Genomic DNA, 27195 nt, shown 5'->3' with positions numbered 1-27195 from the left:
TCCATAAAAATGCATTCAAGATCATTGTCTGTGAGCTCACATAGTTGAGTCACAGTGAAAAAATACTATATGCGGTCAGACGAACTAGCTGACACATTGTCTGACATACGATGTCGGGGCATATCGACCGTGTGAATTTCATTGTCACTCACGCACTTGAACCTGGAGAATCGATTTATTTTTTTGTTATCGCCTGGGGCTCGTTATTCCAGAGAAAACCGAGCGTCAAAATTCAGAATAGCAGCAGAACTTGCTCCGAGATGTTTGATAAGAAGAAGGAAACTCAAGGGAGTGAAGAGAAATGTGTTCATCTCCATCAGGACTGGTTTCAACATTTCACCACGAATTCGGCTGTATGAGGTTCATCACTGGAATTGAAAGAAGAGAAAATACAAATAAAATGGATGACTTTGGTGTTGAAGCAGAGAAGAGTAGAAAATCAAGTCGTCCCCTTGTAGTCTTTCGAGGAACATCTGAATATGACATGAGAGGAGAAAGCGATTGCGGAAATACACATGACCTCATGACTTCATTGTTAGTTTTAAATCGAGGGTTTAGTTGAAATAAAATTTGAATGAATTCTCAAAAATTATTGAGTTCAATTTCAAGGGAAAAGGTGGATAAGACTTCATCTACCATTAAAATTCACCAATTTACATCAACTTTTTATTTAAACTCAATATTCACGGCTAAATTTCATTCAATTTATGAAAATTTAAGTCCAATTTTTCGGAGTTTTATTTTCCTTTATTATTATATTAATTTTCATTATTATCACGATCCAATTTCCCTAACTACGAAACAAACATTAATTTCAGAGTCAAATTACGATGATATTAATTTTTACGAACTGTCGAGCTAAAAATGCGGTTTACAGTGATTCATTAATTTATTTAAACCAGATATTAGTTAACTAACTATTATTGTATAGCTAAAACATCGAAGTATACATGGAAACGGACTAGTGATTTTAATATTCCATTGAACCCCCTCACCAATACAACTTGTGCATCTTCCTTAATATCACTATAAGCCGTACAAACAGAAAGACCTTCTACTCGAATATATTGCAACTCAAAGAATCCCTGACGCCTGAACTATGTTGTCATTCTGTACAAAGAATTTTGCTACAAAAACATCATCACCTATTATCACGTATTATTTATCTCCTACGATGATTCCTCCTGCGTGATTATCGCGTGCAAGGAGATACGTCTGGTCCTTTCCTCCCCCCACTCCCTCATTCTACGTTTCTCCCCGAACGTCCGATAAGGGCGGGTAAACAGCCCTTTCACGGCAAGTTGAGTAGTTTAAATGGCAAGATGAAATTGACGCGAGCAACGATGCATAAGCGAGGGCCGCCACTTTGCCATGCGCTATCGACCGTTCGTGACTCTATAAATAGATCCGCCAGGCAACTGCGGATGGCAAAAATGAGAAGGATAGGCCTGGGGTGGTGTGGGAGGGCACTTCCGGCGGCTAGTCAGGATCAGGACGGAAAGGGTTGAGTTAGAATTTCATGACAAACTTTAGCCCTTGGTATATATGAATACAGTTGAACGGGGTTGAAGGGGTGAGTGTCGAGGATCGTGAGTGAGTCCGTAAGATGGAGTACGGAAATTGCCTGCAGCCCACAAAACTCGGAAACTCACCCGGGAATTTGTGTTCCTGAAACCTTAAAGTCAAAGCGTCAACAAACGGCCTCACATCCCCCCCGGGGATTTTCAAGTTCTCGGGAGGGGATTTTTCATTAGATTTTACTCATTGACATAACCACAACAATGTTCTCCCCTTCGAGGGTATCACATACACCCTGACATTTTTGAATGGATAAATTGAATATGAGAGCGGAGGGTTTTATGTTTCGTAAGATCATCACTTTCCCTTTTTGCGGCCATTTGGAACTCCTCATGCGGGAGTGAAAAGTGATGATGTGGATAAATGGGGAGAAAGTTGGGGGTTTTTTTTGCGAAGATGTTGGGGTTATGGAGCAATTATGGGGTTTGGGGATGTGGGGGCTCTGGAATTGAGATGTGAAGTCTGGTTTGGCGGAGAGAAAGAAGAATCATTTGTCTTAGTGCGGGTGCGTGGAAAGAATAGAAAAAAAAAATGCTTCGGAATTTTTAGAAATTTCTGGAAATTTCAATCAGCAATATTTGGATTTTTGGTGGATGGGGCGGAGTGGCCGCTAAGGGATATTATTCCTGGAATGAACTTTCCGAAAAATTCCTCCCCTCTCCCCCACGCAAAAAATCCTTTTGGATACAAAGTTTCGAAAATAGGATTTCCCGGATAAATTATTCGTAAAAAAGGACCGTTTTCCAGATCGTCGGGACGAAAATTATTCTATTGACGTGAATTATGAAACAAAGATTAATTATGAATATCGCCATCGAGGTGCAGCGTTGGTGTGAGAAATACCAGGACATCCATTAGGGGAATGAAACTTTTACAGAAAACTTTTTAAAAGAAATAACTTTTTTCGATGTTTTCTCACGCAGACGATACATATAACATGAAATATTCTGAGAAGATTTATATAGTGTGAGAGGTAATATGTTAAAAATGGAGGTGAATAACACACAAAATAATCTCTGATAGCGTAAAACGTCGGAAATGCGGATGATAAATTCCAAAACCCTACAACTATGAAAGTGTTTATTCAAAAGATAAAATGAAAGTTTAACAAAAAAAAATCTGAAAATATTTTATATCCGGGAACAGATTCCCGGAGTTTAAGTCTCTGAAAACCTGCAAAGTGATGTCCAGAAAGACAACTCCAAGGTTGATCCTGGAAATTTAATTACCCAGACGTCAATTTTTCCCGTAATTCTTGGAAATTTCACAGATATGTTCAACAATTCCACCAACAATCCCGAAAAATATTATCCCACTCTTTTTGATCTCAATTTCCCTACCAAATTTTTTCACAGCCGAGAGATTGATTGTTTCAATCCTCGCACTTGAATTTCTATTAAAAATATCGCACTGTGTAACGATCAATCATCCAGGGGCAGAGAGCGAAAGAGTCTCAACAACGAGAAATTTCATCTATATTCTGAAAATAATTGGAGGCATTCCCGTAAGTAATGAACATCGTTAACAGTTGAAATTCGATTAGCTGCATCGACCTTTGCTACCGAACGCATGTGAATGTGGAAATTTGTTCGTACATGTTCCATGGGGCATATTGCAAATGAGCGATATCAGGGCGTAATAACGTGATGCGGACAAAAATGTTGAGCGTGAAAAGAACCCAAATGGAAAGAAGTAAAGAAAGGACGAATAGAGAGGTACGTGAGCGTAAGGTATCCAACTGGTGACTGCATATGTGTGCAATGAGTGAGTAATGCGTGGTCGGCAGAGTAGAACAAAGGAGAACGAGACATTTCTGGACAGACGCATTGTGGAGCGGAAGAGGAAGTCACTTCGAAAGCCGTAAAACTCTCAGCCACATTTTCCAGTATTCTGTTTTGTCCTGTATATGTCTTACCCCGAGCACTGACGTCATTTCATCCCTCTGTTGTAATATAAAAGTCCATATGGGCTGTTTTGAAGTGAAAACGTGACGCAAAAATCTGCAAACTAAAAAAAAACAAAGGGCCGAGTTGCGGACCATTGTCAGAAGCGGTTTTTATTCAGTAGATGCAATGAATATTCAATGATAATCGCAGTGGTGGTGTAAAATGACAAGATTTTGTCTGATAAATTCGTTATTGAAATCCCGACACACAATTATAGATGGAAAATTCGGAAGTTATTCTGGAATCGAAGTGAATACGACACTAAGTTGGAAATTCAGTGAATAATCAGCCTAGTTTCATTACGAATCATCCAATAATTGCTCATGATCATTATCATTGTAGCAAATACTACAGCCGATGAGATATTTCCGGAGCGAATCGATTATTTATGAACATTTTTACTGCAATAAACTGGATGAGGAATTAAAATGAGGTCCTGGCATTTACGGGAAGTTTTTATATAACAATAAGTAATTTGTAGGTGTTCTAACTCCTGTGCTCAGGGTATACGCATTTACTTATTTACTTATGACTCAACAACAAGAACAACATGACAATTCAATTTCTTGTGTGTACGATATTTTTAAATTTCTCATGAATGATTAATGAGCAGTCTTGAATAGTCCGTTTCTACGGAACATAATGTTCGATTTTCACGACAACTGTAGAAACTCAAGTTATCATTAAAGAATTAATGATTGTTTAGCATGAAAACCCCCATTTCCTTCTATTTTCAAGGTGCGTTTGACTTTGTGTAAACGCATCAATTTGAAATTGCATTCCAATTCATACCGGTGAATAGTTTAAAAACCCTTTAAGGAAAATTTCTATAAATTTATGACGATTCATGACGGGATTAGGATTTTTTCCATTACTCCAAAACCCTGAATCATATCTGTGTGAAAAAGGAAAAAGGAATAAAGCTGAAATATTCTGTGGACGACGGCTCCCATTTTGTAACATTTTGCGAAACAGAGAGAATAGTTTTATTCAGTGACACCAATACTGCAGTTAAAAAAAGTTTCCCCACTAGCTGAAAAATTATTAAATTCAGATTTTTACCATCTAAACTATACCACTCCATAAATCGCTCAAATGCGCGTCAGAAAATTTAATTTTACGACGTCCATAAGTCCAAGGTTTATTGAAATGATTTTCAGTAACATTTAAACTAACAATTCTCCTTCTTCCCTTGCCAAATAGATTTCTCAATGAAACCACTATAAATTTGAAAAATAAAAATTAGCTGCCAAAGCCATTTCTCCATTTTACTTTTTATTAAGAATTAACCTAACAGCAATTCTTGCAACAATTTTTTCCGAACTTGTTTCCCGAAACACCGTCTTTCTCGAAACTTTCAACGAACCTCTGCCACCAAAATACCCCCAACATCTCCTCTCCTTCCCCCCTAATTATCTCATAATCTAAAAGAAAAATCCCGCCAACATTTTTCTCCAGCCATTCTGACTGCCTCTGAATTAAAAAAGATGCGATGGAGAACGACTATAAATTGAAAGGAGGTCCTTTTATTCCAACATTTTTCCCTCCACAGTCATATTCCCTCCGGCACATTAGCCATCGATCCTCCAAGGATTACTTGCGTGTACTGTTTCAGGATACCCTCTTCACTCAGCGATCCTCCCCCGATCACTCACCCATTCCGTAAATCGACATTCGCACTTTATGATCATCAAATGACGCAGTCATCCCTCCCCCGTTCCCCACAGGAGATCGCCCTGAGACAAAATATCTGTGACCCACGAATGAATCACGGGATTGGCCTGGAACTGTAGACATATTTATTATCATAAGTATCGGAGTAAGTGAACGAAAGAAATCGCAGAGAACGACCACAGACCCATAGTCAACCCCCTCCCCTATATCGCGGTAGAGGGTGGAACTACAGAGAGGGCTAGGAGCCACAGTTGGTTGCGAGCTGTCGTCCTGTGTGGATCGCCGGGCTTCACCCGTCCTTCCTCGATCTCAAAAATTTCCTACGACAAATCAATTTCTCAAATCTTAAATCATTCAAAAAGCCCGGGGTTAAAAATAGCTTTGAATTGAAAATGAAAAAAAGTGAAGTGAAATATTTACGGTTTAGAATGTGAGGCTCGATAGTGCGCCCGTATGAAAGGTCAGAGGATATTCAAGAGAATCCGCGGGCAATTCGTACATTGGAGTTGATGTGGAACTGAGTAACCCGGACAGTCATCCCCTATGCGGATCTCACCTTTGCACTTAAATCACTCCGAGTGGAGGGATGACACCGATTCCTTCAGCCGAATTCATTTGCCCGGATATTCGGGAAATTGAGTGAAAAATATTTGTGGTTGATGTGATGCGGGTATCGAAGCTCATCAATTTCTGTGCTCTAGATTTTTTTTCTCAAAGTCATTTGTACTTTCTCCATCTCCTTCTTCAGTCTCCGATTTTCGAGGGTCACTGGAGTATGACGAAGGCTCCAATGGAGTTTTGAATTGTGGTGAACATGAAGGGGCTGATGAAAACCGAATGACAACGGATAAATCTGAATATTTGTGAGGTCTGTTATCGGCTAATGTAATTACCTTGAGGTACTTTAAGAACATTAAACTGCAATAGGACTTGGTAAATATCCGAGTGAGAGACTAAATTCAGAAATAGAGAGCAGCGAGCTTTACGTAATGCAAACCCTTAAGTGGAGTGAAGAATATCGATGAGGGGTGTAAACAACAATTCGAAAACTTCAGTTGTTCTATGAATAGAGAATTATCGAGGTGGTTAGTGGAATTAAAAGGAAAACTTTTGTTCACCCTATCCACAAATGGAATTACCGATGAATGAGGTAAAATAGGGGGTGAAAAAATATCTGTAAGAGAGTAGAGTGATAGAGTGGATGTTATCCAGTGGTGATTACGTACAATCGAATAATCAGTACACACTGAGAATGCCAATAACTAGAACGAAACATGCCCGGTACATTGTCGGGTCCGAGCTATTCAAGAAAGTTTTGAGGTGAGAATTGGACTGCCTTTCACATCAGGAATTGTCCACAAAGTGGACACTATCGGTTGTGATATCAATACATATTTGAAAATATCCACAAGTGATGAGACTAAAGTTACAACTTGTAATATTTAAATAACTAGAATTGTGCTGGCAGTGATTGAAGTTCGCCTAAATGTGATTTCACGGTGTCAATAAAAAATGCAATTTCTTAATTCACTCATGTCCCAGATTTAACGTAGGCCTGGGTTAACTGAGTGGTGAGGGCGCTGTGTGCATAATTAGCAAGTTGCTGTACTCGCAATATCACCGGAATAAGTACTGAGTTGGCAAATTATTGGAACAGCAAAGAGAATCAACTCGGATATGGATCACCCAAGAAATAATTGTGACGCTGATGAACAAGTTTTCGCGAAGAGATGATTTTTCATTATCAGTCTAACAATCTCCGCTCAAAGTTATAACTTCCAACTGCCAATGATTAGGTTCCAGTCGAAATTTGGGATTCCCCACGAGGGAGTCCTTCGATTGTTTATCAATCGATTTTCTGGTTTTCTGGCTCGGAGTTCAGAGGAATAAGTCGATTGTCTTTGGAAATTTCATTCTAGTAGACGTGGAATAATCTAGTATCGAAGTAGACGAGAATGTGGGCCATGATCGGCGTCATGTTTATCCCGATTGTTACCCGGTTTAATTTCGGTGTAACAATGGAAACGGGACAAGGAAAATCATCGTTATGCTGCAGGCTGTTATGCTAGGTAGTGGACCGGGTGGTGGGAGACGTGAACGTTATCCCGGTTTTTATTTACATCGTCGTTCACGATTCAGAATGAACCGGGGTGAACAAGAAACACTGTTCAGGCAGAGCCGACAGTTGACGAGAATAGTACCGTCTCGGGAGGATTTAGTCTTAAGCGTACTCAAGGCACCCATTAACCAACAACAATCGCAATTTCAACATTCACATTATCCCCATAGTCCACAGGAGCATCACGTCAATTGTCAAGCACATCAAACGCATAAAAGATGCATCAATCAACCAGGTACAGAGCAGGCTAATTTATGATCGATTAATGGATCAATGAAACGTGTAATTACATTCCATTTCTTTTTTCGGTGGATGGATATAATGGACTCTATCATTTGTGGACACGGGGTTTATTGGGTGGAGATGATTGTGACCTTGAGGGATGGGGGGTGAACCTGGGAAAATTGTATTTTTGTTGGGTGTCGCGATGAGGTTTTGAAATCGTGTGGCTTTGGCAGGTGAGCCACAAGCGAGAGATGGCCAGCCACAGGAGCAAACTAAAACTATCGCAACAACTCGGGAACAAAGTTTTTTTATTTGAACGCGTTTATCAGAGGTTTTTTAAGAATAACTGGGGCAACAGCATCTGCGAATGCTTTGGGAATCTTTAACGAGTCACAGAGGGTGCACTTATCAAATAGGGGTAGAATTAAAATTTTTAGACGATTGACCCTGCTTGCTTTCAGTCTTAGGGGAGTACCAATGTACAATACAGTTGCAATCGGCAGATTTTATTGGTTTTCTTCCGAAATTTCTGTTTTATTTACCACGTGAATAAATAGGTAGAGGAGAGTAATCGATGGGGGGAGGTGGCGAGTTCACTGCTGGCGTTCACGCCCTTCATCCCCAGTTGCCTTAAATGTTATTAAGCATTTTTAAACTTCCCAAAGTTAATTAACGTATAATTTACAACAAGAAATTAATCAATTTTTCTTACATGAGCTTTAGGTGACATTAATGTCATATTTTTATCGCACATTTATCTAGAAATTTATGGCTAATAATAAGAGGAATTTGTTCTAGTCTGGGAGGAGCACAATATGGCGGGAAATAGTATTGTTCTCATAATGTTCCAATTATTTTCAAAAAGAATGATTAATTTATTGTCCTTATCCACAATCGTATTTGAACAATGCCAATACAGAAATTGTTGCTGATTTCGATTAGCGCCAGTATTCTGCTGGGCTGTGGTGATTGCTCCGGCTTTATTAACTCAGGAAATAACTTATCGATGTAGAATCCAACAACTCAACATTTTAGGAGAATTCCATAAATAACGTCATACCACATTTTCAAAATCAATACGAACTAACTTTTGGGTGTTATTGTCTCTACACATATCTCAAAGTCGATTTAACTCCGCTCTGAGATCTCTGATTGATGAGAACCAGTAGTGGTGAGACCTTAATTAAACGTAAATTGAACCGTAAACTGGACCTCCTATCGTAAATTGTGTTAATAATCGTTGTCTAACTCTGCAACGTAAATTTCAATATCTCTTCTCTGTCGTCGTCAAAATGGATTTCCACCTCTGCGTTGTAATGCTTTAAACCTTCTATGAAGTATTTGAACATTGAATACTATTCAGGGAAATTAAAAAAGAACCAAAGGGAAAATATAACGTGACATTCTAATCCGAGAAACCCTTCTTATTCGTAATAAAACATTACAAATAACCGACACCTCCAACTCTCCTGAGTCGTGTAATTTAATATTTGAATGTAACTTTATCTAAAAGTCCTTCATTTTTATTAATTACAATATAACAATTTATCGAAACTTACAATACTATTTTGATTTACTGAATTATGAATTCCAAATGAGAAAATTCTCACAATATCATTGACACTAGAATTTGATGGAGGTTGACAAAATTTACCAGCGAAGACATTTCCGATGAAAATTAGGAACCATTAATATATCATTATTAATTCTCACTACATTATTCTATATTGAAGAAACTTAATTTGAAGGTAAGGTAAATTTTACACGTCCAGTCCAGTAATGTTTATTCAAATGAAACCGAAAATTCAGGAGCAGTTGAAAAATTTTCCATTCCGATACAATACTTTTTTTTCATCAGACAAAAGTAAAATCAGTAAAAAATACTATATTTTTCTTTTTATTCTATTTCCCATTCTTCTGATTTTACCAAAAACACAAGACCCATAACGACGACAAGGACTGTCAAAGCCGTGAAAGTTTCAAGTTTCCTACTACAGCTCTTTCATTTTTTTTGTTCACATTGTTCAATTTCGATTCATTGTATCATACGTTTGATTACCCCCATTCTAGAATCCAATGCCGCATGACTGAAGGTTCGGAATAGAAAGTAAGATCGATGAGAAAATGAAATATTAATACACAAGTACAGATTACGAGGGAATAACATGTGGCTGAACAACCTGTCTGTACGCTACGCTGAATTCCATTATTTATCAATAAAATATGATTTTTTGTTACGTTAGTCTATTCATCGAGTCAGGGCGAGGGACGAAGATTTAATCTACCAATCGTATAGGTCAAATATTCAAACTGAGAGGTTTTTTTTCATTCACTTCAGGAGTCATGTCGAAACTACGAATGGGTCGGAGTTAATCAGAGGGTCGAAACTTTTGTTAATGTTCAGGAGAAAAAAAAGTGTTCAACCATTGCTTTGGGGGGTTAGGGAAAGGGATGGGGGTGAGGGAGAAGGTGAAGGAGAGCATACTGAAAAATTAAATTCGTTCATTAATTAGAGTGGGGAGTTTCACATTGTTCTTTCTACCCCCGAGAATGACCCCCACCAATGATGAAACTATATGTAGCTCAATTAAGCCTGCATACTAGCTTTTATTGCTAAACGTTGTGACTCGGTTATAATATAAACGTTTCCGAAGGACGTTCTACATCCGGAAAAATAATTCAGATAAAAATGCGCTGTCAGAAATAAAAGTGAATATTCACTGGCAGTTAACCGTCAATTTCCCCTTAATTCTCAGGGAAATTCAGTGTTCATATTCGATGTTACTGTTCTAAAAGTTCAAATGTACCAGAATTTTCTGGTTTCCCATTAACTTTCACAGAACAATGGAACTGGAATTTATGGTCTGAATCTAATTAATTAAATTGTTGTATCGTTGGTACTACACGAATGATCATAATACAACAATAATATTTAAGTGGCTGTTCAATTGAGAATCGTTTAAAGATTGCTTTAGCCACAGACACTCGACACCCTTTCTCTCCCTTAGTTTGCCTCACACCCAGCAGAAGTACATTTACTTTGCCAGCCCGACTGCCTATTAACTTCTTCCCCCAGTTTCTTTGGTTTGTCTTTTCTCTCGAGACTTCTTCTGATACTTTTAGTCCTCTCAGTATCATCTCATTGCGTGTTTTCAAGAAAAAAGAAAATTTTCAAGAAAAAAAACATACGGAGGGCACCCCTCTGAGGGCTTATAAACAATAATATCTCTGCCAATGGTATTTTTTACGGGACCTAAAAACGTATGTTTTACACGCCCTTCGCTAACTATTATTGCATATTCATTGGGTTCTATTCAACTCTACCAATCATTAATCTTTAATAAACCTCATCTGAAATAAATAAATAAATATCCCCCGAACCTGATTTTCTCTTTCTCCAATTTTGAAAACTCGCTTCCAGGAACTCTGGAGGCTCTGGTGATATATAGATGAAGGACATATTTTACAGAACATTTGACTGTTCGTAACAGAAGCTTAGAAATTTATTACCGAATAAGAAAACAATTTGGAGGGATTTAAGTCAAGTTTCATTTTCGTGCGTTCGCTAGGTTTTACACCAGCGACGCCGCCCGCCGCCTGAGCAGCCCTGGCAGCTTCAGCCTCATCATTTTCACCCTCAGCAAGACCTGAATTAATCCTCACTAATAACCACATGAATAACCCTCGCACATGGCTTACACAACAATGAAATCAAGCTTGAAACAGCTCCAAGTTACTCAGCCTCAGTAAACAAAGTCTCTCCAAACCTTTCTTTCGTATTTGTTCAAAGTGGTGAAACCCCAGAGTTAGGTTATTTACACTATCTTCATTTTAGAATTTATGCACATTATACTAATTTAGAATATTAACTATCTCAATTTTTTTATTTACGAGCTTTTAGATATTTAGTTTAGATGTCTCTTCGATGTAATTATGGTTTTCGATGTAACATGTAATTACGGCATTTGCCAATTTTTTCGTAGTCCATGATTTCGAGCATTTGAATTTTGTTAAATTAACTATTAGTTTTGAATGATCCTGATGGTATCTTGGACATATTCAAACCGTGTCCTCATTGTTAACTTTTGATACTCGTACGTGGGATTACGCATGCGAATTAAATGAGCGACTAGTACGAAGGGCATATACATTACTGCTAATATGAAATGCATCTGCTGTGTTCGTTAAAAATAATTGTTGTATTCACCACACTGGTAATTTAATGAATTCGTTATTTTTTCGGTCATTAATCGTGTTTTTATTCGATAATAATAGCGTTGCAACTTAATGCTGAACAGTACTATTTACGATTTTTGAAGATGAAGTTATTAATCCACATTGTTATTTACTAATTTATCCAATAGTTGTATAGAATAGGTATTTACGGAATAGATTAGTGATGTATGGAAAACTACGAGGGCAAAGTGACGATTTGGAAATTAAACAGATTGGAGACATGTAATGTAGGTTCTAGTATGCAGAGCTTTATGCGAGCTTCAATAATTTTTCGATTATTTGTTATACGTCGAAATAGATTAATAGATTAATCGATTGGGATTCGATCGCGTGTCGATTATGAAATCGATTTGTTCAGCATTCGGGTAGATCTTCAATCCGGATCTGCGGTCGAACTCGCTTCCGATCCACGGTACAAGTGCACTCGCATATCAATCGATATCATGAACTACCTGATTATATGTATAATCGACGCAGCCCCCGGAAAATCTAATCACACGTTCGACACTAATCCAAAAATCCCAATCCCATGTTCACAATCTCATCTTTCACTCACCCTACTACCCCGTGACACTCATAATGCGTGAAACTTCACCCTCTTCCCCCCCCCCGCCCACCATTCCCCTCTTCAACTTTTTTCCATCCAACTCTCGCCCAATAAAACACCACTGACTTTCAAGTGCACATCATGAGGCACAAGCTGCATGTGTAAACCTCCATTGTGCCCATCAAGCCTCTCTCTCAATGGTACTTTTAGAATGGATCTTTTAAAAGAGCAAACACGTGTAACAAGAAGCCCAGTAAACGTCTTCATATGCTTTTAAAGTATGCACCGATGCGACAGAGGAATAAATTCCACGAGAACTCAATGTATTGAATTTTTAAAATTGGATTATATAACTTCTCCACGAGTAGTTTGTAGTTTACTGCTCAAGTCATGAGAACCATGTGGGCCATCCCTGCCATCGAGAATTTTCCACGAGGTCATGACGTTTCCCTCTCTCTCGCTCTCCCTTTTTTCCTCTCCTTCTCTTGTCTGAAGTTGCAATTGAATGCACAGAGACTCATAACCCCCAACATATACAGCTAACCAGCTCTCGGTTGTCGTTTTAAATATTTACGAAATGGTTTAACCTCTTGGCATGAGCCCATCTCGTTTTCCTAGTTACCTCAACTTTCTTTGCAATTACAAAACTTTAGCACCGCTTATAACTGTCCCTTACCACCACCACCACCCCCGCTGCCGTCACCTTGGCAACTGTCTTACGGTCATGATTCTCGAATTACATATATCACCGTGAGATCTATTTTGAATTTTTTGCGGCGTACTTTTTTTTTGTTCAAGTATTTAGATTTTTGGGATTTTGGAGAATGAAGAAATCAATTAAAAAAAATTATTCTTCAATGTGTTGAATATTTTGTTATTGACGTGGATGTCGGCACATTTTTTAATACAAATGATCTTAAACTTACGTAATCTAAACAGTTAAAGCCAATAGCCGCTTTGTAATCCTCAAATTAATGCTTCATTTCCCACAATAGCGAAATCCATCTTCTTTTTCTGTACATCATCATGTTTGGTACTGATATTCAGACAATAGCGTGACAATTTCCATTATTCTAAATTCAAAATCTCCCACATATTCGATGAACGTCGAACGTGGTGAAATCGATTCCGTTGCTTCCGACATAGTATGCAGATTGTATGTACCTGCATTTCTACAGTACGATATTATCGCCGAACTCGCCATGACAGGAAGCAGAAACATCCAAAGTTATGGGAGGATCAGTATACACTAGAAAAATTATTTCTAATTCATGAACCAAGTTTTTCCAATTAATCTCGACAAAATTAAAACGTATTGCAACTTATTATATTTTATCGTTATTATCTAATCAATTGCTAATCTCAAATTTCCTGGACATGAAAGCCACAAAAATATTCCTAAGGAATTGTTTCTTGATCTACTCTATAAACTCTGGAAAGTAGTTTCGCCGGAAAAAACTCCATAGAAATGTTGATATCCTGAAAGTGAAAATGATTGAACGTATCAATTTATTGCGGTAATCAATTTTGAACCATGATTCCATTCATTTCCGGTGCTATTATGACACTCAGTGACAGGTCAGAATTAAAAAATATATGATCCAAGCTCTTGTTTTTTTTCAAATACAATTTATCATTTTGTGCCAAAAGCAGAGCCGTCAGCGAAATACAGAAAAAGGAGTGTCTGAATGTGACACACCATTTGTAAGCCTTATTCGGATACTAAAAAACTACATAAAATCCAAATTGGTCCAAATTCCAAACATGAATCAAAACGTCAAAGCCTCTGTTCATCTGAAATTTGGGCCAATTGTTGTTTTACTCAGGCGTAAAAAGTGAAGCTCTTTGAAAATTCTCCCTCTCAAGCCCCTTATTATCGATTAAACCAACAAAAACTGCTCACTCCATCTGAATATTTAAAACCCTCTGCGAAAACCTTGAAAAATTTTCCAAAATCTTCGCAATGCTCCTTTCTCCAACGTATGATCTCTCCATTTGTCCTTGCGAAGATATAAAGAATTCTCCACTATTTCAAGAAAATCCTCGACGTTTTTAATCCCCAGCATCCCTCAGTTTTCGTTAAAAAATTCATAACCTAGAGAACACAAGTCTGAAAAATTTTTTCCCGGAATAACCGAGGTCATTGTCAACGAGACTCACAAGTCTACCCTAAATGTCGTAGTGCACGGCTCGTTATACCTTGAAATCTAACTTCATAAAGGACAATACGACATCACCGTTAGCTGTCGCCTTGGGGGTAAAACTTTTCCAAAGAGTTGAGTACAGTTCTGTCTGGCAATCGCTGGGGGTTGGCAGTATGGTAAGGGGGTGGTTCGACGGTCGCAATGGGTGGCAAGGAGAGGATGGAGCGGGGATGGGGTGAGAGGAACTCCTTCAACTCAAAGATACCACATTCAAGATAACGTCTCAGCCAATCTTAACCGAGCTTGCAATCCAAGTTCGGGCAGTGACCGTAAATTGCACAATACCACTTGCTACAATCAAATTTTCTCAGCAAGTTATTACCGTTGCTATCGTGATTACATTAATTTCGTGAGTGTAGACCACCACTAAACCACAAAACTCTCCTTCACCACAGCAGTCAACGAAATGTCACATGGTATTTCGATTTAATGCACTCCCAGTGTACGACATTCGATTGACCCTCGACATCCCTTTAATTCGGTGAGAACGACGAAAGCATTCGTCAACACAAGATTGGATGATAAATGATTACACAAATGAATAAATTTGACAGAACCGTATGGGGCTATTCACAATCATTGATCGACAAAGTACTTTCTGATAGAATTTTCCGGTTTATTGTTCAGTCGAAGTGGGTTATTTCGAAATGGACAGATTTCACGAGGATTTTTATGGCACCGTACAAGTCCGATTTCAAATGGATTTCAGTTTTCAGAAGTCTATTGTGCGCAATTGTATGAATTAAAAATAGGAAAAAATATTGGGTGATGTGGGTCTTTTGTAGTTGGGTCAGATATTGAGTTCCGAAGTTTTGTTAATTATCAATTGGTAGGGGCGACGCAATAGAAAATAACTTTAAATTTAAGGCAAATAATCTTGAATGTTTCATCAATTTCTCATTTAGATGTAATGTTCATGAATTTTTTATTGAATAATCAACATGAGATAAGAGAATGTTGATAAGGGTCTTGTTTGTAAAGACTATCAACGAGGAAGTGATCAACGAAAAATGGGGGCTACAGGTTTTTTTATTGCTCTCCAAATCTATACAGAATTTATTGGCTCAACGGGAATAATTTCTTCTCGTTTTCAAATATATCTATTAGAGCACTAATTGTTGTATTATTAACTATTATTAAATGCTCATGTGGTCATTCGGAAAAGGGCTTCAATCACCTTTTGTGGAATTGTCCCAAATTTGAAAATAATAGGATTAAAATTCTGAAAAATATCTACAATCAAATACAATTCCTACAGTTTTTCAAAACGAAAATTCACTTTGCAGCAAGTGCAATATAATACTACCCTGGAATAAGTTAAAAATTATCGTCACATGAAAATGATGCACCCGGAGCCCAGATGTAGTAAAAATAAAGGACTAAAAGCTAATATAGCAATTTCTGTCCCAAACGCACTCTTAAAGGGAAATGTCTTTGAATAAAAACTTCTCTTTTATAGATAATTTTTAGACGGGAACGTAAAGAATACGATCGCCACGAAGAAAAAACATGGCAAAAAATTGCAGAAGTATTACGTAATCGCGAGGAAATTTGTTTCTGACGAAAAGTACTGAGAGTTCAGACAATTCCTAGAGGACTTTCGGTAGTTTTTATCAGTCACCAATTTCCGTAATGACGCAAAAGTGTAGGAATCGTGCTGTGTAAAAATTTTCATAGTATACTATAAATTTTACTTCTTTCCGATCTACTTTTACTGGAGAAATTTACTGTCTGCACAGTTTTCGTAAATACTCAATTCCTATCGGACATAACTTGTCGTAATAATGAACAAATTAATGCGTTGAACTCAGTTTCAAATAATTAATAGTCAACAGATAACCTCAAGGTCATAAAATTGAATTTCCCAATTCTTTCCTCTCATTCCAAACGTAATTTCCTCTTTGCTTTGGACGAAAAATTGTGGCGTAAATTTCCATTAGCCGAAGCATCATCACATCAGAATATAATTATTGCATTATTTCTCCGATACTTTTTCATAATTCAACGTCTTCTCCTGGTACAGTGTCTACGAAATTGTGGGGGAGCGATGAACGAAAATAAAATATCGGAAAAAACATCACGCACCGAACACGTGCTAAAACCCAGACGATTTGTGTTTTTTCCGAGTCGTTTTTTTATAAGATTCTCAATGATACCATTAAATCATGATCCATCTTAGCGAATGTAATTACACGGGGGGGAATTATTGTTGTGGGGTGAAAAGGGCGAGAGCGAGGGGAGAGATGCAATTTACAATAGTTAATTGGGCATTTAGGTCACGCGTACAACAACGAAAGTCTTCCAAGGAGTAAGGACCAATGCACGAGGCTATCGGAAAAGCGTTACAGTGCTGCTGCAGCATATGCTGCACTTCAGGGAAGTGAGGACGAGCTTGTTGGTGGTGAATCCGAGGATTTTGCATTGAAAACACCGGGTAGTGAGACCGAGGACACTGATAACGGTACAACTACCGAAACACCAACAAAATTCACATTTTTAAGGCGTTTTCGTTCGCCAAGATTTGGCGAAGCGCATCACAAGAGAGTACCAACACCGATGAAGAGAAAACATCGGAGAAAGAAGAGCCAGAGTGACATTATTAGTGATGATGTTATTGATGATGAGGTCGAGGAGGAGCCGGCAATTCCTGTACAAACTGGTGTACCAGATCCTTATTATCCAATTTATCTGCCCATTGATCAGGCATTCAAAGCTAAATATGTGTTTCATCACAAAAAGGGGAAGACATTTCAGGAGAGACTGTACGTTTTTCTTGAACATCCTGGGGGGTGGCTGTGCTTCATTTATCATTGCAGTGTGTAAGTATTTTTTGACCGTTTCTTTCGACTTTTTTTTCGTTTTAAATATTGATGGACTGATATTTCACTCCTCTCAGGGGGGCTTTCTTCATCGCGTTTTCATTTTGAAAAAATTTTAATAAATCTTATCGAAAGAAAATTAATTATGCATCGCTCTTGTCTTTTGAGATCATTCAAAACTCCATAAAATTCTTAATTTTCCAGTCTAATGATTTAGCACTATTAAACGCACCGTTTCATATTAAATCTTAGTACGAAACTGCGTGAATCATGTAATTCTTCGTATGTTCACGGGTTGAAATAACTTTTACAATATACAAACACAGGCATTGAGAACATTGAAAGCTTCAAGCCATGTTTACAATAAATCAGCGATGTGAATATAACGAATTTTCAACATCATGAGGCTTAGAAAGCGCTGAGTGCATGCATAAAATATGGAGTAGCCGGAGGGGAGCCAAACAGACCTCTGTTTTCATCAGCTAACCATTAATTAACGGCCGACATGCCACTTGTGACCTCATAGTTAATTTCACGACACTGACGAAAGCTCGTTCACAAAATTCAATATATTACCATTTACATATTGCTCCCCTGATCGATGATAGAGTTATCCCAAAAATCAATTCCATTCATTAAATCGGTGAGCGTTTACTCAAATTTAATTAATTCATGTTGCCGACTGCCATAGGGATTTTCGGTCACGTGGTATTGTCGTGTGAGCCGAAGGCCAGGGGTGTCATGCCATGCGATTAAAAATCCCTAGGCCACTAGTCATGAATGATATTCTTCCGTAATGAGTGAACCTTTTTCGGGTTGTAGGAAGGGCCAGTGCCGATCCCCGGACAAGGAAAGGTCAAGAGTAATAAGGATCCTTTAATCGCGACAATACCACGTGACCGAAAATCCGGAGGGCATTAGTTATGAACGTTATTTTTCTACAAATACACTGATTAACAACCGCAGTTAAAAATCCCTAGGGAATTACTCATGAATGACATTGTTTCGTAATAATTTTCAGTTCGAGGAAGAGAATTTTTTTTTTCATCTCCATTTCACATCACATCACCTAGTTTAGCATATCCTACGTTGACCCTCAACTTTAAACAGTTTGATCAGACCATTCTACCCCATCGGGTTCTCAAATCTAAATTTTTTGCATGAGACAGCTAACTTACTCATCGCGCCAAGCCACCGGTGGCGAGAAGGCAAGAGGGAAGGAAAATGATACCATAACAGATTATGGCTGAGCCCAGGGAGGGATCCTGTGTCTTTGTACACCTGTCGAATTTCATGAATCCCCTTGCGATGCTGTGAATTCCCGCTGGGGATGTCTGTCAGTGAGCAGTAGATACGGATGGTCATGTGTTAGCGTCAGTATTGTGATTATTATGTACATTGCCATTCCGATTAATTAACCTAGGCAGCTGACTGATAAGTCATCCCTCACCTAATGAGTTATTTACCTCGAAATCAGTCTTTGGAAGAGCACTTACCAACGGATTCGGTTACCGAAGTTGGACCGAGAGATTATAGATTTGTTAAAGTTCTCTAGTTGACAACAAGATTATCATTTTGAGGCCCAGGAACGTCTGATTGAGCTTAGACTGTGGGTATTCGCGAGCTTTAATTCCGAGATCGGACGGAGGGGAGCATAAGGAAGTCGAGCTTGACACTGAGAAAGTGCTGTCCTGTACTGAAAAATTCAGTTGTGATACTGTAAGTTAGGTGCGCCCTGTATTCATTTTTCATGTGTTTTCCTCGATTTGTCATCTGATTTTACTGGAAAACCCGCTGCCCCACATTCTGCTTTGTCGAAAAATTGATGAATTTCATGAATTTTTAAAAAAGAGCCTCTGCAGTTTTCAATTCATTTTGGTCTCTGGGTTGTAGGGATTTCAAATTCGTGACCTACTGTGGATGCAAAAGGTGGATCGGCTATCGTTGAACACTTTGAAACAATTTTTAAAGTTTCGAGAATCTCATCCACGTCAATTTTGAATATTCTATGTAAAATATTTCACATTTTATTAGACCATACGCTGATTAAATAAACATTCAATAACGATAAATATTCAATTAATTTTTTACAAAAAAAATTGCTCGGGAATTCTATTAAAATTGCGATGCAATAAAAATCACCGCAACGTATCACAAAAAATTGAGATAAAATTTTGTAACATCATATAGAAACTCCAAAACGAGAAACCCGAAGAAAAATCCTTTTACCAACCATAAAATCAATCGACACATGCAATTTAAAAACTGCCCCGAGGGATCTGTTTCTATGTCTGACGGGGCGAAATCACCCATAACTCTGCAGCAACCAACGGGTTGCCCGTTCTACCCAATCAGTAGTTTCCGCAATTGGCTAATATTTGCCTGCGGGAGCATTGTTTGATCCCCCATCGACTCAGCATCCTCTTGCTCATATATTTCAACCAATTATTCAAACTAAAAGACCAACCCTGTCAACTGTGGATGAAAAATTAAACGGTATTGAATTTTTTCTCCATTCTGACCTACCACTGTAGCCATTTTTATATTACAGTCATATTCCTCTAAACTGAATCGTAAAATGTGCAATGAAAAAATCATCCGCATGGAACTTCAAGGGAAACATCCTTTGTCCTCTTGAGAATCATAAAAAATTTTATCCTTCAGTTTCTTGCTGTTCCTTCGGGGATTCCCTTTGGAAAAAAACAAACTCGTTGAAAAAATATAATTCTGTCAATCAAAGGTATCTTAAAACACGCATTTCCATATTGTTTAATTGATTCAACTGCCTACAATATATCGTTTCTCGAAGAGTCATTATTTCATTCATGAAAACAAAGAACTTCATTCAAAAGATACTTTTTAGTTGGAAAATAATGTTCTTCACTGCGCGCAAAGAAAATTTACAGAAAAATTACTAAGTGTTTCCTGCCGGAGAAAATCGGAATTTTTCCATCTAAATCGTCATTGAAAAATGACGATGCCCTCATGTAAACTGTTCCACCCAAATCCGTAATCAGTTCGTGACCCACAAATTCTACAACTTTTCCCGAATATTTTTCTCCTCGTAATCGCGTTACATCCCATCCATTACAATGAAATTACCATACCACCGGCTAAAATTATTCGAATTACCTGATAAAAGCCATCTCCCCATGTGCGAAAAATTATCAACCAGTTGAGTAACATCTCCCAAACGTAAATAACTTTTACGTCCCATGCGATGAATTATTCTCCGCATTACGGTAATTCCCGAGGAACGACCAAAAACACCCCGATTACCAAACGGCTCGGTAATTTCTACAAACTCTTCTCATCCCACACCATCAACGTCGCAATAAACCAAATAAATAAGTATTTCAGTTCTCTTATCTCAGAGGGCTAACATTCTCAACATTCATCGCCCTTGTCGTTGCTTAACGAGGCCATTGTGATGCCATCACAGGTTGTACTGAAAATTCCCCCCGATACCTCTTCGTTTTACTGTTTATTACCCTGAACATCAACTCAGTGGAATCAGAAATACAAGTTTACCTATTTCTCCTCCAAAGCGACGGAAGGACTCATGTTTCTTCGATGAAAACATTAAATTCCCTCCATCTATTTAATTTGCGTTTTCCTTTGACGAAGTTGAATGTTTATAGATATATATTAAGGTACATCAGCAGCATCTTCAATTTGTCAAGCAAGGAAGTGAGGGGTGAGGAATGGGGAGCATTAAAGTCGTTCTTTTGATGTTGATCTGCGAGGCTGTCAGATACTCCTGAAATTGCACTGAAAATATTCATTATTTGACTCCAACGTTCACCAAAAATATTCAATTTTGCTGCAACATCCTCGACTCCATCATTTACCATTTCGTGAACCTCTTACCTCTCCGGTTTTGCCCCATTATTATGGGATATATGAGTTTAATGAATTTTAACGTTACACACACAGATTTATGACTTAAGAACTTTAGACATAAGAAAACCTAATCCCACTACTCTTAATCTTAAAAAATAAAATCATCAAGTTCTAAAAATGTATTTCGCCAAAACTAACAGCTACATACAAATTTCCGATACTACATTCTACATTAGTTGACTCGGGAAAATCGCCGTTGGCAAGGAGCCTGTAATTTAATCAGCGGGCAAAGCGAATAGCTCGATCGATCGTTGGGACTAACCCCACAATTCTTCTTCGTATTTTATACTGTTTGATGTATTCACTTATTACCCTCCGAGGCCCTAATCTCTGTGTTAAATTTCACATGACGATAGTGTAAGCTTCGTGTAATACGTCAGTAGGCGAGTGAACAGGTGTTTTAGAAGCTCAAGGTAACCCCTGCCGCTTGTAAAAGCTATCGCCAGGTCAAAAATCGTACTGGGGTTTTTGGTTTATGGGGCATTCACTGGGTAAACACCGTCCATTACATTTATCAACCCAGCGTGGTGTCAATGTGGCCTTGGATGAAAGGATTACACTCGAGTGCATTCTACACATTCAAAATCACGTGTACACTATCTCTGTTTCCTGGGGAGTATTTTATAACTTTTTAAAGTATCACTCATCCAGATCAATTGCCGGGACTGTAACCACGGGTTAGCATTAATAATGGGTGAGTTAGAAGGGAGGTTTTTCGTTTTTCAGGTCGAAGTAAAGTAAAGAACGTGATTCGATAGAACGAAAGGTGATGTTGTGGGAAGAAAATTAGAGGGATTAATTTTTGTTTTTTTTTTATTTTCATGCGATTACTGGACAAAATCTGAATTTCGGGGGTCTAAAAATATCTAGAGGGTTTGAGATGAAATTTCTTTAGAGCTCTATTAAAATTTATTGGAATTTCTGGAATTTTTCTATAATTTGAGGAAAAAATGAGGCTCAACCCAGTAAAATTTGCAGTGCGAGTGCCTCTTCTGTACGATACTGAAGTGAATACAAGACATCAGAAAAATATAAAAATCCTGAATTCCTTTTAGGCAAAACTCTTGAGTTGAACTCAATTAAAAATAATTCCCTCAATTGGATTTATATCCCACCCTATGAGAGGACAACGAGTCAATTCAATTCCGTGACGAAAGGAAAACGTGGATAAATGTTTGTTCATGTTAGAACTTTTGCTTGAATGTTTTTACAAAGTTATACATACAGGAGATAAGACAATATAATATAGTGAGAAACTTCTGCGGGGATAGAGAAACACCACTAAGTGTAATTCAACTCCTGCGAAGAGTAATTTAACCCTTATTCGGGTCGATTTAGACGCAATTGGAAGGAATCTCCGTAAAGGTTGAAATACACGCAATTCGGATATATGTAAATCACCTTATTTGGCGATAACAATCTAATTAAATTCCAGCTGAAGAAAAAGTTGTTTTGTAAATGTTTGACATGAAGCTGATTATATGATTATTAACTGATTATGTATGTATCAGATGATTATATATGTATCAACGATGTAGATTCAGTCCTCGTAATCATACAATACATTATAATAATTTGGTAATTCAATCGATCGACTGATTGTTTTTTTAACAGATGATTCATTTATTTATGAAAAAATAAATATTGTGACCTCTCAATATTCCAATTTTGTTCAATTGACCGATTTCGTCATTAAAAATATAGTGCACGTTGTACCGAACCATTAAAGGTATCTTTGAATGTCCTTAAAATACTTCTGGGTAGAACATAAATTTTGAAACTGCCAATCAAGAAAAATCTATTAAAACGGTTGATCGCGTCCTTTCGAGAGTAATTCGTTAAAATTTTCATAGACCTGCAAACCAGATTACTTCCCGTTATACGATCCCATCAACTACAACACTATATTCCCACGTCAATTTCCACATGTGCGCATGTCCTCTTGTATATGACAACGGTTGGATTTAGTTCCAGGATTTGTATTACCATGAGATACCAAATCCTGGGAAATTAGAGAAGATTAGAGACGAGTCGAATGTCGACTTGCCGAACAGGCGAACCAAAGTCGAGGGGCTTTTCGTGGTCCATATCCTTTTTTCTTCCATTGAACATTGGAAAATCCATTTGGAATTCAATAGCATCGACAAATATGTACGTTATACAGACTAAAATATCAGATTGGTGAATACTGCAAATATTCGCCCGCTGGGGGGATCAGAGTGGAATATCCGAATAACAACCATTCTCTCCTATGGATATTTGTTATGGAGAATTCTTTGTGCTCAGCAACCGAGTTTATCAGTTCAATTAAAATCTTGGTAATTAAATCAGCCCGTGCTGTGTGGATAGCACGAAGCGAGAGATGAACCCCTTTGCCTCGTGATCCTGCGATAAAAATGCCCTAACCCTGTTAAAAATTTTCACCTGGATCTCGGATAAAAGTTCGGCTGTAGTTGAATTATCTACGAGTTACTAGATTCATATAAGAACTATATTAAGGTGGTAGAGAATGTTGGGAGATATTGAATATTTTTCTTCGGATTTATTTATTTATTTATTTATTTTTCAATTTGCTTTTAATGTAATGTAGACCCTATAAATGGGTATTTACACTATCAGTAAAGTTACACTAGTTGTTTTACACTCTTCCCTGAATTTAATTCGTTATTAATTTATTTATTATTATATTATTTAATAGCAAATTTGATAAATTTGATTTTTATTAGGTACATCGACAAATTTTTTAATCGTGAAATGTGCCGGGATTTTACCATATCAGTTGGTTCTGTGAAAATTTTTCAGAAATCTCCGGATATCTTACCTTTGAGGCACTAGATATTTTCACAACAGAGGGATTGAAATTTTTTTCAGTACTCGCATTAGAATTTTTATAGAAAATTTCTCCTCGTGTGTTCGTGAAGCGAATCCCTAGTCCGTATCACAGACGGGGCTATCCCTTGAAAGTCTCTTTCCTCTTCATAAAAATCAAAGTTAAACGTCTTTAATTTAGAGATTATTTTATAATAAGACAAGCATAAAATGATTGTGGCAAAATTGAGAATTTTCTTAATTTGAATATCAACCAGCCTTCTAAAAGTACTATCGCATCCCCTTTCATTTAGAGGAATTCACTCAGCAGTTCAGATTTTCTCTCTTCGATTTCCATAACAATTTTTGGAAAATAATTTCTCAGCCATTAGGAGAGTTCTTCTACAACTTTTACTGAATATTTTCCTGTCTTAAATTAAAGACAAATCTATGATGTAAACAAATCAAGTAGTCGTGTGGTGGAATACATTTTTAGGCCTATTCATCCCCTATCGGGAATACAGTCGAAGACCGACAACGTTTTTTTTTCCGCTGACTCGGTAAATTTTACTATATGCGAGGGTAGTTTGTAACGAAACGGCAAAATTTAGCAGACGCCCTGTCTAACGAGAATTTACTAAATTGAAAATTTTAACGTTCACTGTTCACTAAAATTTATTATAATTATTCTAGCCAGCCATCACCGAATCACATTTCAATAGTATTTCACAGTACCTGGATCGGTGTTTCGCGCAGGGTGAGGTTTTCCCTTGACCTTCGGCGACCGCGGAGTTGGAGGATGGAATGGGAGTGAATCTTAAAAATCCGAAAGAGTGCACAAAAAGAAAGGAAAATTATAAACAAAGTCCTGATGATTTCTCAAATTAAACGATCAGATTGCAAATGAAAAAATACCCCCATGAATTATAAGGTAAGAAGGGCTGCATTCTTGATAGTACCTGAAGATAAAAAAAATAAGACAATTAAAGCATCATTTTGACAATAATAAAAAAAAATACTACCATCAGTAATAAAATAGGAAGAGCTGCGATAACGGTACTACATGCAGAGAAAAAAAAATGAGGAAGACAATTAAAGCATCAAATTGAAAATTTTAAAAATGACCCTATGAATAATAAAGTAGCAAGAACTGCGATTCCGGTACTACTTGAAGAGAAAAAAAAATGAAGAAGACAATTATGGTGGGAGTAGGTCGGCGAAGGTGACCCAACAGTGGTAAATCCCCGTACCTTGGTTACACTGGAGAGACTCGAATTATGGTAGGTCGACACGCTATCCACACAGCTTTATAATTCCGTACCTTCGTTAGTGTCGGGCAATACTTTTGGGCCGTGAAGGGAAAAGCGGGCAAACTTGTCTCAATAAATAACACCACCGAGAGGGTTTTTTTCTTGAATCACGAAGTGATTAAAATGTAATCAGTAGTTTTGTAATATAGAAAGTATAGCCCTATCCATTTCCTTACCCTCTTATTTTCACTCCCTGGGATAAGAGAGTTATGGCTTATGGAACCGGTTAATAGCTCTGGAAATTACCGAGATGAAGATCGTGGCGTGCTTCATGTGAGTACTGAGACTAAGTGTATGCAGTATTAGCAAAAGGGATGAAGTCGGCGGTGGTACGTATCACGCTCTCTGTCATCTTACATTCTACGAGAGATGAACTGTATTCCAACGAAGCGCACATTTGAAAATCCGATAAGAGTCATTTTAACGATCGCTTGGAAGAGACTGACAGCCAACGGAGTATTAAATTAATTTATTATAGAACTATCTCATGCTTCCATTACTTCACAGCCGACCATCATGGCTACAGAATTATATAATTACATATTTAGAATTTCAAGGAAATTTGTTGAAATTCTTAACAGCGGCGGAATTACATGAAATTTAATTGACAGACTTCATTGATGAATCGATTAATTTCAGAGATATTAGAATAATGCTCTATTTTTTAAACTGTAGGCCAGTAAACATCCTTAATAATGTTGAAAAATGTCGTTTCCAGTAATGGGAGTTTGATTGAAAGATCAATAATCATTCAATATTGAAAATCCAATTTTCCTACTTTTCAAGTGAGATATTTAGAGAACGTTTTCAATTGAAATTGAATTCAACCGCCAATATTTTGATTGACAATTGATCGTCATAGTTTAACAATTGATTTTTTTAAGTTACCTGTAGCATTGCTCTTTGTTAACATTCATTGGGTAATCTAGACTAATTAGCTGTTCAGTAATTACATTTTATCTATTGAAAATTATTTCTGTAACTGCAATTCGCTATACCTGGCGAAGGGGTAAAAAGAGATAAGTCACATCTGACCAGTTTTTGAAGAATATCTCAAAATTGAGGACAGATACCAAAATTTTTATCAGAACCTTTTTTATGGAGCGAATTAAGATCCCCAATAAATATTATGATGAAAATTCCGATATCTCTCTTAGATCCACAGATATCGCTCAAAAACTCCACTCAACTTTTTGCCTCCGATAACATATTTGGTCAGTAAAATCAAAAAGCCCACGCATTTAATATATTGAACTAGCCGGAAGGCTCCAGTTCCTTCAATAAATTCATCCCTCTTCTGAGGGAATTTCGTCTACTCAGGTGCAACAGTTCCTCCCTTGATAGTCATCAAAAAAGTATTTTGTTGATTATTACAACTTTTACTTTTTCTCTCGCCTGCGTATTTCTCCCGGGGCACGTCATAAATTCTCTGGAGACTGGTCAGCCAATCACTGGATGATGGTAAAATTATCTAGTATGTCGTTGTAAGCTCCCCCTTGTGTGCAAGACGACCCTCTCAGTTTTCGTACTGTTGAGACATCGAGCTGTGACGGCGATGAATTGTTGAGGCATGAAGGTAATGTGAAAGTCTTCTGGGACATTCACGAAAGTTGATTCTGGACTCTGGGGTATTTTTAGGAGTTCCATTTGCGGAAGGAAAATATTGGACGAGTCATAAGATTACGTGGGGTGAGGGGAGAGGAAAGAGAGATGTTTGGAGTCCTTTTCAAAGCCTGAGTATAACCATTTGATGATTGAATCGATAACTTGGATCTCCTGGTAAAAGCACCTTGGTACTTTTCGTACTCTTGAGGCTGTCAACAACA

General features: G+C 37.6%; 1 protein-coding gene across 5 annotated transcripts in view; it reads left to right on the top strand.

Moving 5' to 3' along the window:
• Positions 1 to 2039: 2039 nt before the first annotated feature.
• LOC135166132 (potassium voltage-gated channel subfamily KQT member 1-like) overlaps positions 2040 to 27195 on the top strand; it is a 47590-nt gene continuing 22434 nt past the window's right edge. For 3 of the 5 annotated variants that reach the window (XR_010299629.1, XM_064128190.1, XM_064128158.1), the window contains exons 1-2: positions 2041 to 7552; positions 16805 to 17348. Coding sequence is in view for 4 of the 5 variants with exons in the window: in XM_064128190.1 (XP_063984260.1) it covers positions 7246 to 7552; positions 16805 to 17348 (851 nt within the window). In the remaining variant the exon portion in view is untranslated. Of the gene's footprint in view, positions 7553 to 16804; positions 17349 to 27195 lie in introns of all 5 variants that reach the window. The other 2 variants (XM_064128171.1, XM_064128181.1) reach the window with 2 other exon arrangements.

This window comes from Diachasmimorpha longicaudata, chromosome 1, assembly GCF_034640455.1.
Source record: "Diachasmimorpha longicaudata isolate KC_UGA_2023 chromosome 1, iyDiaLong2, whole genome shotgun sequence".
Classification (NCBI taxonomy): Eukaryota; Metazoa; Arthropoda; class Insecta; order Hymenoptera; family Braconidae; genus Diachasmimorpha; species Diachasmimorpha longicaudata.
Note: the sequence above shows the minus strand (reverse complement) of the source record. Positions and strands in the feature narration are given on the sequence as shown.